The sequence below is a fragment of the Meles meles genome, chromosome 13 (genome assembly GCF_922984935.1).
Source record: "Meles meles chromosome 13, mMelMel3.1 paternal haplotype, whole genome shotgun sequence".
Classification (NCBI taxonomy): Eukaryota; Metazoa; Chordata; class Mammalia; order Carnivora; family Mustelidae; genus Meles; species Meles meles.
The window spans coordinates 81,523,271-81,539,507 of record NC_060078.1 but is presented as its reverse complement, the minus strand read 5'-3'; the positions used below and the strand labels follow the sequence as shown (position 1 = coordinate 81,539,507).

Genomic DNA, 16,237 nt, shown 5'->3' with positions numbered 1-16,237 from the left:
AGATACTGAACAGACACCTCCACTGCAGAGACATTTTTAGATAATGAACTGCTATGAACATATGGCATTAAAATCAAAGTTCTGTGGCTACAAATGTACGTTGCAGTGTATTTATGACCTTCCTACAAATTACCTATACAACCATACTCCCGTAACATCTAGAATTCTGGTATCACCAACTCAAATGTGGAATCACTCAAATTTTCAGTTTATTCACAGCAATCTTGTTAAAAAGACAGCCTAGTCTTTAAGGGCCTCAAGAGGTACTCTCTGCACCGAGCTACATTTGGGAGAAAATTAGAAAAGTCACACTGCAGCGTACTTACCTGTACAATTCCATTTACGTGAAAACACATCACAAGTTCTGGTACGTTGCATATCAAGTTGTCCAACCAATAGTCAATCCCAGTTAGCACGTTAATTGGTTTGTTGTTGTCCCTAAAAATGCACATTTCCGGTGTTATACAGGTTAAGATGTTCCGCAGTAAACCATCTGAGACTTATTTCCACCATTTGACCACTTTAACCTATTCTCCCCAGGTGAAAAATGCCATACACACTTTCTGATGAGATATACACACGTACACATAGCTGACATGGTGTGTTCTCCACCATGTTTCCGTAAGTTCTGCTTGTGTTTCTAACTGGACTCCATGAGTTCTCAGTTAAGAGTAGAAGGAAGTGGGAGAGCAGATTACCGTGAGCCCACTGCCTGCTCCTCCCACAACCGAAGGTGAACGACTGACCACGTGTGATAATGCCCACACTGGAGCTCACACTGGCCCACACCAACACGTACAGCTGGAGCACTAAATCAACAAGTGCTCACAGTCAGTTAACAGGAAGCTGGTAAACCACTCCCTTAACTAATGAAATTCTATTATATTCTCACACGTTGTGAATTCCAACACAAGATTAAGCCAGTACAACAGATCTCTGACTCCATTCATTAAGGACATGAATGAAAACCCAACCTCAGGGCTTTCAGCATTAGCTAACAGCAGCCCCTTCCTCACTCCCGAGCGGATTTCAATTCATGGGGCAAGGAGAAAGGTGGAAAAACCCAGGTGATGATTAACAGATTAAGTGAAAGCAGATAAAACACTGACTCTAATGAAATACCATTCTGGTTTACCTGAGACGTAAGCTGACTGCTGGATACCTGCCTCCTCCAAATATAGGCATGTTGGAGCCAACTAACATATGTATATCTTCAAATGTCCATAAGATATTCCGAACAAAATCATTTTTAAGACCCTTTGATTAAAAATAAAATAAGAGAGATTACTGTGTAATATCAGGAGATCCATAATTTCCCCCCACGATTCACAGAACTTCTAGAATAAGGAAAGACAAAGAAGACAGAGTAAATTAAAGTCACAGAGCTATAAGATCACAGAGATGTTTAGATAGTGATTTTCAGGATCAAGTGGACTTTTTTTCCCTACAAGTCCTAGCTTTTAAATGACAAAGCAGACTGGGGATCAGGTGTCCCAATTTGGACACCACAGAAAGCATACCTGACTGTTTTCCCCGTCATTGAATAAAGTAGTCAGGTTTTGTTCTTTGGATGCTGAGGCCACATGCCCCACTATGTATGAGGGTTCAAGAGGCTCATTTCCCTGTGAAAAGTGCAAGGATAAGGAGTGACTCTGCTGTCGTAATTTCTCACAAATGGCCTACTTTTCAAGAGTATCCCCTAAACATTCAAAGCATAAACCTCAAATCTACTTTTGTGAATTTAGAGCTAATGTGCAAATCATGAACTCTCATCACCGTGTGGCTTACTTCAGCTCTTAATTATCATAGCTATTCTAATAAGCTAATCACATTTAGATCTTACTCAAATAAAAAAGATTAAAGATTTCATTTTTAAGCTTTCAAAGTTTTGATTTTTTTTTTCTTTTTTGGCTAAATCTGAATACCACTGCTATTTCAGCCCATGCCATCTCTACTGAATTAAAAAATTTCTAAGACATCTCAGCCATATTCTTTTTATTCTTCCTATATTTTTAAAAAGACTTTATTTTGAAGTACTCTCTATACCCAACATGGGGCTCGAACTTTCAAACCCAAGATCAAGAGTCACACGCTCTACTGACTGAGCCAGCCAGGCACCCCCAGCCGTATTATTCTTGAGACATCGGTCATCAGAACAGCCCCGAGGTCTGCCATTGTCCGACACGGGCTTCACAGAACACTAATCCTTGGGGTACTCGGTGAAGACCTTCCGGAGGAAGTTTTGAAAGCCACTGTTCACTACGGGCTTGCTTTTGGACAATGTACAATCCATAGTACATTTTTTAAAAAGCCTCTAAAAGGTTCTATAAGAGAAAAATCAACTTTTCCTCTGTAAAATCCAATGTTCTCAAATTTATTTAATCTCAGAACATGTTTTATCCTTAATACATTCTGTGGAATATATTCTAGAAAGCACTTAAGGAGGGAACCTTTGACAATGGGTAAACTCAGTGTACCACTCAAATTTCCAAACATTAGGGACAGTTGCCTTAAGAAACATCACTTTATGCTGTGAAGTGTGTAAACCTGGCAATTCACAGACCTGTACCCGTGGGGCTAATAATACATTATACGTTTATTTAAAAAAACTATTTAAAAAAAGAAAGAAACATCACTTTAAACCTTTAATCCCGAGATTGGTATGTGTGTGCGCGCATGTGCACAGCTAATTCCATCTCTAACTTCCCAACCTCTGCACGTGCTAACAGGCTCAGCCCCTGCCTATGAAGTGAGCAGGTCGACTGCAAGCACAGTGGGGGTGGGGGAGATCGCCAGTGCTTTTGCTGTCTTGCAGTCTCCTTAAAGAGTCCCACTAGAACGCCAAGCTTTTTTATTTTATTTCTTTGTACGGACAAGATATCAACCTGTGGACGAAATCCCAAAACTGTATTTGTGAGGCAGCAGATTTAGCGAGTCTGGGCTCTGGGTTACAATGTTCCCAATAAAAGTCCGGCTCCAAGGCCAACCACAGACATCTACTGAAACTCTGTTGCTGCTTAACACAGGCCTCAAACCAGCCAGGTTAGTTTTGGGAATAAGAATTCACGAGGTAACAGAGTGCACAACAATCTCCAAATCTGAAATGCAGGCAGTATAATGTTACATAAAATATTCCGTCAAAGAAGATTTTTTTATGGCAGGCTAGCTCTGCCTAGGACCATGGCCATCTCTCTGACAACCCCACTGCTTACAAGGCCCTTCTAGACATGTGGGAGTGCATGGATGTAGTGGAGTACTGTGTCAGAACAGGGCCCCGAAGTCCAGAAGCTCGGGGTGTAAATCCTCAGATCTCCCCAGTGGTGGGACCATGAGCAAACATCTACTCTCTATGAACTTCAGTTTACTTACTTATAAAATGGTACTATCAACACTGAATACATATACAGCCCCAAGGATGAAAACAAATGTATATGTACGCACACACACATACACAGCTTAAAGTACGTGGCATAAAAGGCATTAAATAGACACCAGCTTACTTCCTCCGCATACAATTCTACAGATTCTCAAAAGCCTCCGTGATTTTTCATAGTAAGCACTAAACGAGGCAGGAACAGAATAATAAGGCTGGGAGATGAGCAGATTGGTGGCAGGAGATTCGTATTTCTGTTATGTGGTTCTTTTTTAATACGTGGGTTTTCAAGTCAAGGAATACTAAATAAATTTTTTAAAACTCCATTAATGCAATATAATCACATACAGGGAGGTGCATAAAATAAATCATACACAGTAAAATGACTAATTACGAAGCAAATTATCCATGTAATCATCACCCAGGTCATGACACTGGACCCTGCTAGCACCCAGCACCCATGCCTCTCAGTATTCTCACAACACCCACCCCTCCTGGAGGTGAGCACTATGGGAACCTGCGCAGTAATTACTTCCTTCTTTTTCACCACAGCTTTCCTAATTTGGGAAAAAATTTAAATTCATTACATAGCTTAATGAGCTTTCTCTATCTTAAAACCTACTAAAACTAAAATCGAGTTAAATGCATTTGCCTCCTGTAACCCTACAGTTTGTGAGGACAGCAACAATCTGGACAAATAATGTTCAATATGTGAGAACACACAGCTAGAGGAAAAACACAATTAACCAAAGATCTTATTTTTATCTTTGACTTATGTTTTCCTAAAAACAGACATGCATAAATTTACATAGATTCAGTTTCTTTACTCTTTGGTAAGACACAGTAAAGACAAAACCTAAACAAGAAATAAGAAAAGGACCAAGAATACAAGACACAAAACAGATACACTACTCTTTCTTCCTTTCTAAAAACTTTACAATATCAATGTGGGTTAAGTCTCAGGAACTTCATCCAGAAAATCTTAAGGGCAATTTTAGGCTTAACAATCAAAAAATTAAGGGAGAAGGTCACTATTAAGTTACAAACAGGCCTGTGAGTCTCAGTATTTGATAGGCATTCACTGTAAGTCTAAAGCTTAAAATAGTTTCTATCACTGTATTATAGAATAGTCTTATGACTTCAAGGAGATAATCAGTATTGATAAGAGGCATTAAATAGACACTAGCTTATTAAAAAGACACCACAGACCTGGTGTTTTAATGACACCATGACACCGCAGACCAATGTGTTTACACTGGTAAGCTATTTTGAATGCCAGTAAAAATCTTTAAATACTTCAAATTAATTTTAAAAACATTATCTAGCTATTCATAATATTTTTTTACAAATCCTATTTTGAAAATTTTTTTAAAAAGTATTTTTACTCCTATTCTTCCATTTTTATTAACAAGATCACTTGTTTTGTCTTTTTAAATGAGTTTACTAAATTAACATCTAAGTACTAACTAACCTGACTGGAAGCACTGGGGTCTTCAGAAACCGAAGAAGGCATTTCAAAGGGGGCGGGCCACGAAGCCCCATCCGAATCATTTGTCTGATCTGAACTGGATGATTCCTGCTGTTCTGCAGCAGATGGGACAGGCTGAGCGGCTCCATCACCATTGATACTGGTCAAACCAGAAATAAAAACATCACATTGTTACCAAAGTTAACTTTATGTGACAGCCTACCAGTTTTTTACAGCTAAATTCCATATCAACCATAAATCTTATTTTAAAAAGGAACAGAAGATATTGAAATATCAATAGTTACACAGCTTACTTTTATTAGCTTAAAATTCAATTTCAGAAGAGAATTTCATCTTCCTAAAGATAAAAAATAAACAAGTAGCCAAGTACCTGTAATATAAAAACTTGGAAAGAATAGCTTTCTGATACCAGTGTTCTTTGCTTTTCTTCTTCCTCTGCCACTTCTGATCAATGAGTCTCTGATAAAACTCTTTCAGCCATGTCCAATCACCAGTCTGAGTAACAAAAGAAAATGATAAATACAACAAACCTGTAATCAAAACATTTGTTACCCTCTCCTCTTTTACAAAAAATACTCTATTTTAAAAATACTATTTCATAAACACATACTCAAACACTATCTTTCTTGACTTAATCCCTTTCACCTCTTTGGGGAAATCTGTCTTCCTCTTCTCCTTGAGCCAGGCTAAGAGAAGTGGTTTTTCTTTCTAACATGTTCCTTGGCACCTGGAAGAAGCCCCAATATGCATACCATATTGAAATTATCTGTGTGTGTTTATAACACCAAAACTGTAAGCTGCCAGGAAAGGAGGACTTGTGATTTACTCATTGTCACATCCCAAAGGCTTGACCAGTGACAAGCATACATACACCATGGCCTGCCAACAGTCCCCAGTCAGAGTACAGAAATGGAGAGTAAGCCTTGAGACACTGAAACGTTGTTGTTAACACTTTCCAAAAAGTATCCGTCACCAACACAGGGTGGAGAGGGGAGTGGAGAAGTCATTTACCAAAATACAGTTTGAGAAGTTCTGCTTTAAGTGAACCAATTAATACTAATAACCATGTATTCATAGGAATTATTTCTAACATTTTTCACATTTCCTGGCAGTTATGTTTCAAGAGAATCTCTTTAATGGAGACATCAAAGAATTTTTCAAAAAATTCAGCAACCCTCTAAGATTTCTGATTTTTCACAACTTTCTCCGTTGGTTTCATCCTTTTCTTTGCAAGAATCCTGGCTGTTGGTTATAAATAAAATAAGTTTCTTCCCTATTCACTCTGTTTTCTATTTTTTTTAATTAAAACTTCTTTGTATTCCACGAACCATCTAATTTCTCAGTTGCTGAACCGCTGAACCACGTTTCCGCTTCAGTCTTTCTTTGAAATGATATTTCTAGTGCCCTTAAGTTGTTAAAATAGTGCTTAAAAGGTTGTTTTTCCACCAAAAGTTATTACCTGAGATGATCTCATGAAGAGTTCCTGAATATCTAACTCATCGAGTAAAAGAGTCCTCCCTATGCGGTGGACGGCCATGCTTACATGGGACTTGCTGTAGGGAATCTTCAGGAGCTTTTTTATGTTCTTTAAAAAATTAAGAGGAAAAACAGTTTAAAAAGACCTTTTTAGTGTGACCTGAACTCTTTCCAATTTTAACTTCATTCAATTTTAAAGCGTAAGAAATTTTATTTTCCTAAGGTTATATAAACTACTGTACACAAAGAGCTAAACACAAACACATGGAAGACAAAACTTTAAAACCAGAATCACCTAACTTTAGCAGTCATCCTATTTTAATGTAAATGGCGGGCAAACATTTATTTTTACACAGTGGAATTTCCTAAAGGTAAGTATGTACTGGTCACTTTTGCACTGACCTAGGCTTTTAGCATATCAGATAAAACTGACCAAGTAAGGAGCAAAAGATTTTGCCCTAAGTATCATTTCTAATTCTCAACTGGTAACATTATATAAATCATCCCACACCTTTCAGTGACTTGTAATTGCTTCTATTAGAACACAACCACCAATATGAATTACTGTCACTGCCTGTGTTTTGGATGTCACTCCTTCCTTTTTGAAAGGAGATGTGGAAGAGTGTTACTTTACAGCACAAAAGGTATTCGATAATCAGACAGTTGTATCTTATTTCATCAGAAATTTTTCAAGACTACAGAACAGAGAATGTTATAAATCCCTAACAAACACCCCAATTACATTCTCCAATAAGCACACTTACTTCAGAGTCAGAGACAACGTCCACATCATTTCCCACAGAATCAATAAAGTCGTATGCCATACCAAAGCTAATGAAGGGAACAAAGGCCACAAAGGTCATGCTCATAATGAAACAAGTAGAGTTTACAAGAGAATACACTATTCCAGCACCTCCAGGATACCCATTTTCCACAATCTTACATCTCTGCAATCAATATGCCTATCAACATTAGAAATGAAGTTTTTCCTTCTTCATGGTACAAAGATTTAAATCAATCACATCTTTAATTTGATAAAACACAGTAATAATCATTAGAAGCAATTAATAGGAAGCATCTAGAATAAAAAAATTAACAATTACTTTTTTTGTAATTACAAATCCCAAAAAAAATCTCCAAGAGAAATCAGTTTAAGATATTATACTTTTTAGGTGAAGAGATAAGAAAAATATAAGCAGAAACATTTATCAGGATTTTAGTCTGTAGGACTGTGTTGCTAGTTCATATACTACTACACTTTTAGGGGGAAAAAAGAACATGACCTCAATTCAGCCCGAAGGAGAAAAGAAAAAAAAAATGTGTCAGGTGCCACGTGAGGCACGTCTATAATCTCTACGCCTGAAAAGCAGCTGATGTCACCATTTTCCAGTCAGTAAATGGCAGAGGATCAGAACACTTACCTAGGAATGCCTCACTTCAAAGCATGCTCTGATGCCTGACCATGCAGGCTAAGCAAGTTACTTAGCCCTTCTAAGTCTCAATTCTCCCATGTGGAAAATTAGTTAACAGAACCTAACTCAAAGGGTTGTTGTGAAAAGTCAACGAGATAAACATATAAAGTACTTGGCACATGTTTGCACACGTTCAATGTAACTAAAATTTAAATAACTTTATAATATTTAATTTAGTTGACTGATAACTGATTAAGCCATTCTTAAAAAAATATTTGGACTATCTCCAACTTTTTGGTAGTATAAATAATGCTACAAATAATATTATGCAAATATAATTTTTTACCTTTGGAAGCATTAGGATAATTTCTAAGCTACTAACTCATTATCTTTTAACATATTGATGGCTCTTGCTAGCTATGCGGACATATTTTAGGTTCAGTCATACAGAGGGGAAAAAAAGAGTACCCTACACATTAAATTGTCTACAAGAATATGTTAGTATAGGTTTCTCTCTAAGAACCCAGGCCACTCTCTCACACTTAAATACCACCAGCAGAACTTCCAGCAACTGTCTCAGCAAGTGTCAAAGTCAAGGTGGTGTAAGTCACCGGAAAATGCTCGGTTTCTCTATCAGGCTTTTTCAGATGAAATCATCCACCACCATTTAATGAAAAACTCTACAGGGCAGAGTCAGTAGAGTTAACGGTTCTCCTCCTGTGCCACCCTGATTCTTTATATTCATATACTCAAAAGGTACCCTGATTGGCTAAAAATAAAACAGCTGATTGAATTTAAATGGTCAAAACTCAGCTTTGTTAATAACAGGCTGCAGACCTGAAAGAAGCACATGCACCTGGCGTCTTCACACGAGAATACAATCCCACTGCGGGGGGGCGGGGGGGGAAACCTTTGAAAGTCAACGTTTTCTCAAGAGAAATCTCACCAAGATGGTGAGCATTACAACTTAAACCGAAAAAGCAAACAGCAGAGTCTGGGGGCTGGCAGACAGGCTGTTGGGAGACAGGAAAAAACGTCACTGATGGCTATTTACCTTGAAAATGGCTTGCTTTTCTTACTATTGCCAAGAATGGTAGTTCCTGCCGGCCCTAGTTTGGCACTCTCTCTTAACCAGTTGGCAGGTGGGAGTTTCAAGTCTGTTTTCTCTTCAAGGCGTGCAAATGCTGTTCGAGGAGGGGCAGAGGAGTATTTCACCACAGCTCGGCTCTTCACTTCATTGCCTCCAAGAAATAAAGCTGACCCCTAATTAACACATTGAACGAAACTTTAATAACACTGCTAGAAATTAAAAAATACCACCTTTATAAAAAGAAAAAAAAACCCACCACATCAGGCTTCACAAGAATATATGCCACACCCTTCCAATAGCAATAAACGCAGGCACACACTGCCACATTTACTTAGCTCTTTTTCACACAATTTCAAAGAAAAACATGAGTCTGGAAGTACAGTGTTTATGGTGCTCAGCTAAGACAGTGGACAAGCAAAAGCCAAGGACAGTCAATAGAATCCCATTAACAAAATGCAAAATTGGATAAAAGCCTCTGCTTGTTATTAAAGATGTACTTTTTTCTTTGTTTTTAAAGATGTGCTATTTTAATTTCAGTAACGTATCATTTAGAAAGTCTTTTGGTAGGATATCTGCGGCGTTTGTGTTTGTTTGTTTTTTAAGCAAACTCTACGCCCAACGTACGGCTTGAACTCACGACCAGGAGACCAAGAAGCCTTCGTTCCACTAACTCAGCCAGCCAGGCGCCGCTGGGGCTTTCCCGTTTTCAAGCAAACGTTTAGGAGTCGATTCGCTGGGTCATTACACACTCTGAGCCTCTGCCTTCACAGGAAGGCGCGGGAGGCTCCTCACACTCCTCACTTGCACACCCCCGAGCAAGCTCTGTGCGCGAGTTCACCATCTTAGCCTTTCCCTCAGTCCCTTCTCGGCCCGGCAAGTACTATGAACCCTTCTGGGTTACCTCGACCCCGTTTCGCTGGCGCCCCCCGACACCCGCTCTTCTCCCGGCAGCTCGGCACGACTGTGCCACACTGTGGAACCACGTATTCCCGCTCCTTGACGGCCGAGGTCGTGCCTAAGCCGCCGTCGGTTGTAACCGAGTGGGAAGCCAGAACTGCTTTTGATCCGAGTGACTTGGATGCAAGTACCCGAACGCCAGGTCACAGACACGGCGGCTTCCACTCCGGCTGGCGGACTGTCCAGACGCACACAAGGCACCGGCAGCCTCCGGGAACCGTAACATGCGCCTCTCGCGGAGCGGGCCCGCAGCCCCCGGAGCCCTGCAGGTCCAGCCCCAGGACCGACTCACCTGTGCAGAAGGTTCCTCGGATTCTCCCTGGGACAGGAGGCTGAGCCCTTCCCCAGCAGCAGCCCCGACCGGCGGAGACTCCGCTCCACCCTCCTTGGAGTCCCCCATCACCTCGGCCCAGGGTAGGCGAGGCGGAACGGGATCCGAGGAGGAGCGACAGAAACCGGGCCCAGCGGCGCCGCACCACAGCGAAGCAAGCGCCAGAGACGCCCCCGCTCACTGAGCTTCCGGTCTGTGACCGGAAGGAGTCTCGGTGACGCGCTCAAATCTCGCGATCTTTGTGCCAGAGGCCAGACCCCGTCTTCCCCGGTGGAAGCCACCTTCGCGGCGGGGGCAGGGGTGTAGTGCGCCTGCGCCTGTTGGAGCCTCCTCAGGGGACCAGGTCTCGCGGTAGCTGATTCCCAGGCTCCACCCCTTGCACGCCTCTAGCCTTTGTTGGCAAACAGTTCTGGCGACCTCGGCTCGGCGGTGTCGGTGTTGGCGAAGTCGTCGCAGCGCGGGCGGGGAAGTACCAGACGCAGTCCTGTAACCAGCCGGTCCAGTTAAATAAAGTAGCGAGGTGTGAGCGCCCCCGCCGGCTTACAGACGGCCTCACAGCCCCAGGAGAGGAGAGATCAGGGGCCCAGGTGAGGGGCAGTGCAGACTCCGGCGCGCCCCGGCTTGGCGTCCTGCTCGCGCATCACAATACGGGTTTGGGCCCGTAGCCCCGAGGGTTGGACTGGCGCCCTTCCGCCTTTACGGAACCGACGCGCTTCGAAGGCGGTCACACCTCCACAGGCTTTTTTAAGGTGCCGCGTTTGCCTAGTGACTCGGGAAGCACGGGCGGAGAGCCTGCCAGCTTGGCAGGCCCCAGGGAGCTAGCAAGGGGCTCTCTGGGTGGTCCTGGGGCTTGTCCAGCGTTAACGCGCGCAGGAAACACCTGGAGATCTTGTGGACATGCAGGTTCTGACTCAGTAGGTCTGGGATGGACCTGAGAGTCTGCATTTCCAACAGACTTCCAGGAGATGATGCCAGTGCTTCGAGTAGTAAGGGCGTAGAGGAACGACCCGCGCCATGTGAAAGCTTGGGAGCTGCTAGGATCTCTAATGCTCAGAATCCCCATCTACTGCCATATCAAGCATAAATGCAGGCACATCCTTCATAAAAAACTTGAATTGTTTTGTGGCAAAACATTGGAAACTTTTTGAAAAATTAATTTTGCCTTGCAGTATTTGGCTATCTCAATTTGTAACTTATATTGGGCTCTGATAACTATGTGCATAGTCACACGTCCTTGTGACATCCTTGTGACTGAGGAAGCTCAATTTACAATGTTTTCAAATGTCACGAAACATTCTTATTATATTTAACAGTGAATTATACATAATAGTACATTTTGTACACACTTCAACATGTATTGATTTTGATATTTATCATTTTTTATATTTTGTAGTCCTTTTTTTGCAGGGCAATACATTTATTGTAGTAAAAAATTTCAACACAAGTTATCTAGCATTAGGAAGATGATTAAGTCTTTTTGGTATAGAATACCTTTTTTTTTCCTTTAAAGATTTTATTTATTTATTTGGCAGAGAGAGATCACAAGTAGGCAGAGAGAGGGGCGGAAACAGGCTCCCTGCTGAGCAGAGAGCCCGAGGTGGGGCTCGGTCCCAGGACCCTGGGATCATGACCTGAGCCAAAGGCAGAGGCTTTAACCCACTGAGCTACCCAGGTGCCCCTGGTGTAGAATACCATTAACTTGTGCAACTATTAACTTCTTTTTCAGAAATGTTCAAGAACATTTCAATTGTACATACGATGTTAAATGATAAAAATTTAAAAAGCAAATATGTATTATGATCCTAATTTTTAAAGCATATCTTTTGCCTGTGTCTATGTCCCCATAAAAAGTCTCTGAGTGGTAAGATGAAGTGATTTAAAATTAATTCTTAAAAGTTTAGTTTTCCATTTTTCTTTGTGATTATGCATTATTTTATCATAAAACATAATTTTTATTAAACTTATAATTTTTTGTAAGAAGGGATTTTCTGAGGTGTCAGTAATTCTTTTTTTCAGGACTCAAAAATATTGCAGGCTTCCTGAGAAGCAGGTTCCTGAACCCTTGGTGATGTTGCTTAATGGAAAAATGTGCCGGAAATGGCCTGTGAAAAGGCAGAGAGGGGGTGCCTGGGTGGCTCAGTTGGTGAAGCATCTGACTCTTGGTTTCAGTGGCTCAGGTCATGCTCTCAGGATTGTGATCTCAAGCCCCGTGTAGAACTCATTCAGCATGGAGTGTGCGTGAGAGTCCCTCTCCCCTCTGCTCCCTCCCCCTAACCCTCACATTTTCTCTCTCTCTCAAATAAATATTTATTTTTTTAATATATATATTTTTTATTTATTTGACAGAGAGAAATCACAACTAGACAGAGAGGCAGGCAGAGAGAGAGGAGGAAGCAGGCTCCCTGCGGAGCAGAGAGTCCGATGTGGGGCTTGATCCCAGGACCCTGGGACCATGACCTGAGCCGAAGGCAGAGGCTTTAACCCACTGAGCCACCCAGGCGCCCCCCCTCAAATAAATATTTTAAAAAGAAGAAAAAGAAACAAAGGAAGAAAGAAAAGGCAGAGAGGAATGAAACACAGCCAGAAATTCAGCATAGAAAAAGAGGTCAGCTCCAAAAAGGATCTTCAGGGCAAGGGGGTTACCAGTGAGTCCCAGGACCTGAGGGGAGACTGGCTTTCCTGAGGCCATTCCCAGGACTAGAACCAGCGAAGTGTAGACAGTAATGGAGGGGGATTCCTGAAGCAAGAGAAACTGGGTACATCTGAGTTACAGAGAGTTGATCCATTCTTCTAGCTAAGTGCTCGTTAATTGCTCTCTTCTGTACACACTTTTAAGTGCTTTGTGTGTGTGTGTGTGAGAAAGAGAGATAGTGAGTTATCATTGTTTCTGATGTCAGTGATTGAAATTTAATGTTGTGGGTAACATGGATCATTACTTTCAGAATTTCACATTTTAAGAAGCTTATTTATGGGGGCTCCTGGGTGGCTCAGGGGTTAAAGCCTCTGCCTTCGGCTCAGGTCATGATCCAGGGTCCTGGGATCGAGCCTCGCGTTGGGCTCTCTGCTCAGCAGGGAGCCTGCTTCCCTTCCTCTCTCTCTCTGCCTGCCTCTCTGCCTACTTGTGATCTCCGTCTGTCAAATAAATAAATAAAATCTTAAAAAAAAAAAGAAGCTTATTTATGTTTCTTTTTGTATGGTATCAATGTCTGCCTTCTGCCTCCTTCCCTGTCCCTCAGCTTCCCTTCCGCTCAGGATGTGCTCCATCACCTAGGGCCTGCTCTGCTTTGTTGGTTGGTATCAGTCAGCACTAACCGGGTGCTTACCGGGCTCCCCAGCACCTGATGTTTTCACCACTTAGGAAATGTTTGTTGAATGAATCAACGGCTTACAGTTTTCTGCTTCAGCGGGTTGTTCCAGCAGTCTGTATTTACCGGTGTTTCCCCCTGCTTAGGACACCTTTCCCTTCCTCATCTGGCTTATTTCTCAAGACTCATCTCAGATATCGTCCCTAGTAAGTCTCTCCTGACACCTCCCCCTCCTTAATCCTTAGGGTCCCTTTCTTTGTCCCCAAAGTTTGTATGTCGCTTTACCCTGCACTCGCCACTTTATAGAAAAACTAGCTGTATGTATTTGCGTCTCTTGCCACCTGTGAGCTCCTGGAGGGCTAGTGTCCCATCTAATCATCTGTTTTACCAACACCATAGCACCAGCCCATTGAACTGTTTTAGCCCCTAGGCAATGTAGGTAAAATAACTAATATGACAGGCTTTTAAAATGCTTATCAAAGTGTTTGAGACATAAAAACAATGTTGTTGGCTCCAGTTTTTTTTTTTTAATCTGCAAAATCGAAGCTGAAAAGGTTTAATGAAGTCTCTCCAAACTATTGTGGTGTGAGTCATTAGTTATTAAAGGTAGTCTTCACACCAGTTCCATTCTGAAACAATCTGCAGGTTAGACTGCACTTACCAATCTCATCCTCCCAGCACACGTTATGATTTCAGAGAAATGCCGGACATAAATTTGCTTAGTTACTCGCAGCCCACTGTTTTACAGAGCAACATTAGAAATCTTGTCAAAAATGTTTACTGCCTGGGTGGGTCATTTGGTTAAGCAGCCGCTTTTGGCTCGGGTCGTGATCCCAGGGTCCTGGAATTGACTCCTGTATGGGGCTCCCCGCTCTGCAGGGAGTCTGCTTCTCCTACTGCCCCTCCCCCAATCATTCTCTCAATCTCTCTCTCAAATAAATAAATAACGTAAATAATATCTTTTAAAAAAATGTTATAGTTCTATGCAAGGGAGATGTGCCTAGGACCTGGGAGTTCTACCCGCAAAACAGAAAACATGCAGGGACCACTTGGAATGGGGCTCGTGCCTTGCAAGGTGCCACGGTCCCCTACATGACCTAGTGTTTACACCTACCCCCCCTCACTTGTTTACTTTGCCTACAGAACCTTGGAAGGCCCTGGGTTTCTGACTCCTTGTTCTGAACTTTTAGAGCTGGAAGAGAGATTGAGATGATCTGAGCCATTCCCATCCCTCTATAGATGAGCAGGGCACTCCAGAAAGGAGGACAGAATTGACTTGTTGAACATCTCACAAAACTAGTTGAACAGCAAAAGGGGTTGAGTCCCTGACTCCCACGCAGTCTTACAGAAAGTTGAAATGCAGACACAGGCCACTGGACCTTTAGTTTGTCTCAAAATCACCCAAGGAACTTGTTAAACCAGCAGATCGTCTAGCCAACTCCAGATTCAAAATTGGTATTCTAAGGTAGTGCCTAGAATCTGCATTTTTAGCAAGATTCCAGCATTTGACCACTGCTGCTGGTGACCACAGTTTAGAACAGTGATCTCTATAGACATTCTGCTGGCTTTCAGGAAGAACCAGAACAGCTTCTTTTTAATCTGAAAACTAAGGGACAAATTAAGCCTTCCTAGTACTTGATATGCAGACTGACGCAGGCACCCTTTCTTGGGCCATTGTCAGATGGTCTATTAGTCATGGGAGATTGGGTTTTGCAGCCAAAACAAGCGATTCCCAAATGCAGTGACTTACAATTAGGGTCCCCAGGTGAAATTCAGGATGGTAAGTTACATTTGAATTTCAGGTAAACTGTGAACAAATTCTTAAGGGTAAGAACATCCCAAATATTTAGATGAAGTGTGTCCCAGGCAGAATTTGGGACATCCTTGCACTAGTCCACGTGATCTTTACTCTGTGAGCCAGACTGATGAGACCACCCTGAGCACTGTCTGTCGGAGTGGTACAACCAAGAGAGGTACAACCTGTAAACCAGTTCCCAAAGCTTCTGGTCAGGGACACACACACACACACACACACACACACACACACACACACCCCACACACAAAACCAAACCAAACAAAAGGAGTAACAAACATCGCTGCCACACACCTTTTTTTTTTTTTTTTTTTTTTTTTTTTTTTTGGCCAAAACGAGATACACAGCCAAGTGTAGCACCCATGTGGTAGGGAAGACATATGCCCCAGCGAGGGGCACTGGGTGTCTAGGGACCACTCTGTAGTATACCAGTTTATGGTGGCTCAGATGGGTTATTAGATACTGTCCACATGATTAAATCTGGTGACAGAACAAGGCCTTTAGGACAATCTTTTCAGAATTCCGTGATGAGAGGCGACCTTGAAAATCTTATATACCACACACAGTTTACAGATCATCGTGTGGCAAAGCACTTAAAAGAATTGTGAAGCTCAGAAAATGAGTTACTATATTTTATAAAAAGTGTCCCCATCCTTTTCTGTGGTGACAAGTAGCCATCATTAAGATGCTTTAGTTGAAAATTTCACAAAAATAGACAGGCTTAATCTGTCCCTTTGAGAGAAAGGTGATGGTTTAACAGCAAATGAGAAAGACACATTTGTTTGTTTTTTTTTTAACTTTATCTTATGAGAGCGCTTTTGAAAATGTTTGCAAATCTTTCCAATATTGTGCACTTTTGTTGCTGAAAATGACCTATGCTGCTTATTAAAAATTAATGTCTGCAGCTTCTTTCAAGATATGTCTCCAAAGGCCAAGGAAACAAAAGCGAAAATGAACTTTTGGGACTTCATCAAGATCAAAAGCTTTTGC

General features: G+C 41.8%; 1 protein-coding gene across 4 annotated transcripts in view; it reads right to left on the bottom strand.

Moving 5' to 3' along the window:
- EDRF1 (erythroid differentiation regulatory factor 1) overlaps positions 1 to 10,292 on the bottom strand; it is a 46,271-nt gene extending 35,979 nt beyond the window's left edge. For 3 of the 4 annotated variants that reach the window (XM_046026948.1, XM_046026946.1, XM_046026949.1), the window contains exons 1-9: positions 10,090 to 10,292; positions 8,805 to 9,013; positions 7,103 to 7,169; positions 6,322 to 6,447; positions 5,233 to 5,357; positions 4,845 to 5,001; positions 1,521 to 1,622; positions 1,136 to 1,257; positions 327 to 438 (exon numbers count right to left, since the gene is read on the bottom strand). In XM_046026948.1, the coding sequence (XP_045882904.1) occupies positions 327 to 438; positions 1,136 to 1,257; positions 1,521 to 1,622; positions 4,845 to 5,001; positions 5,233 to 5,357; positions 6,322 to 6,447; positions 7,103 to 7,169; positions 8,805 to 9,013; positions 10,090 to 10,197 (1,128 nt within the window). In that variant the 5' untranslated portion in view covers positions 10,198 to 10,292. The remainder of the gene's footprint in view (positions 1 to 326; positions 439 to 1,135; positions 1,258 to 1,520; positions 1,623 to 4,844; positions 5,002 to 5,232; positions 5,358 to 6,321; positions 6,448 to 7,102; positions 7,170 to 8,804; positions 9,014 to 10,089) is intronic. The other variant, XM_046026947.1, reaches the window with a different exon arrangement.
- Between the last annotated feature and the right edge of the window lie 5,945 nt (positions 10,293 to 16,237).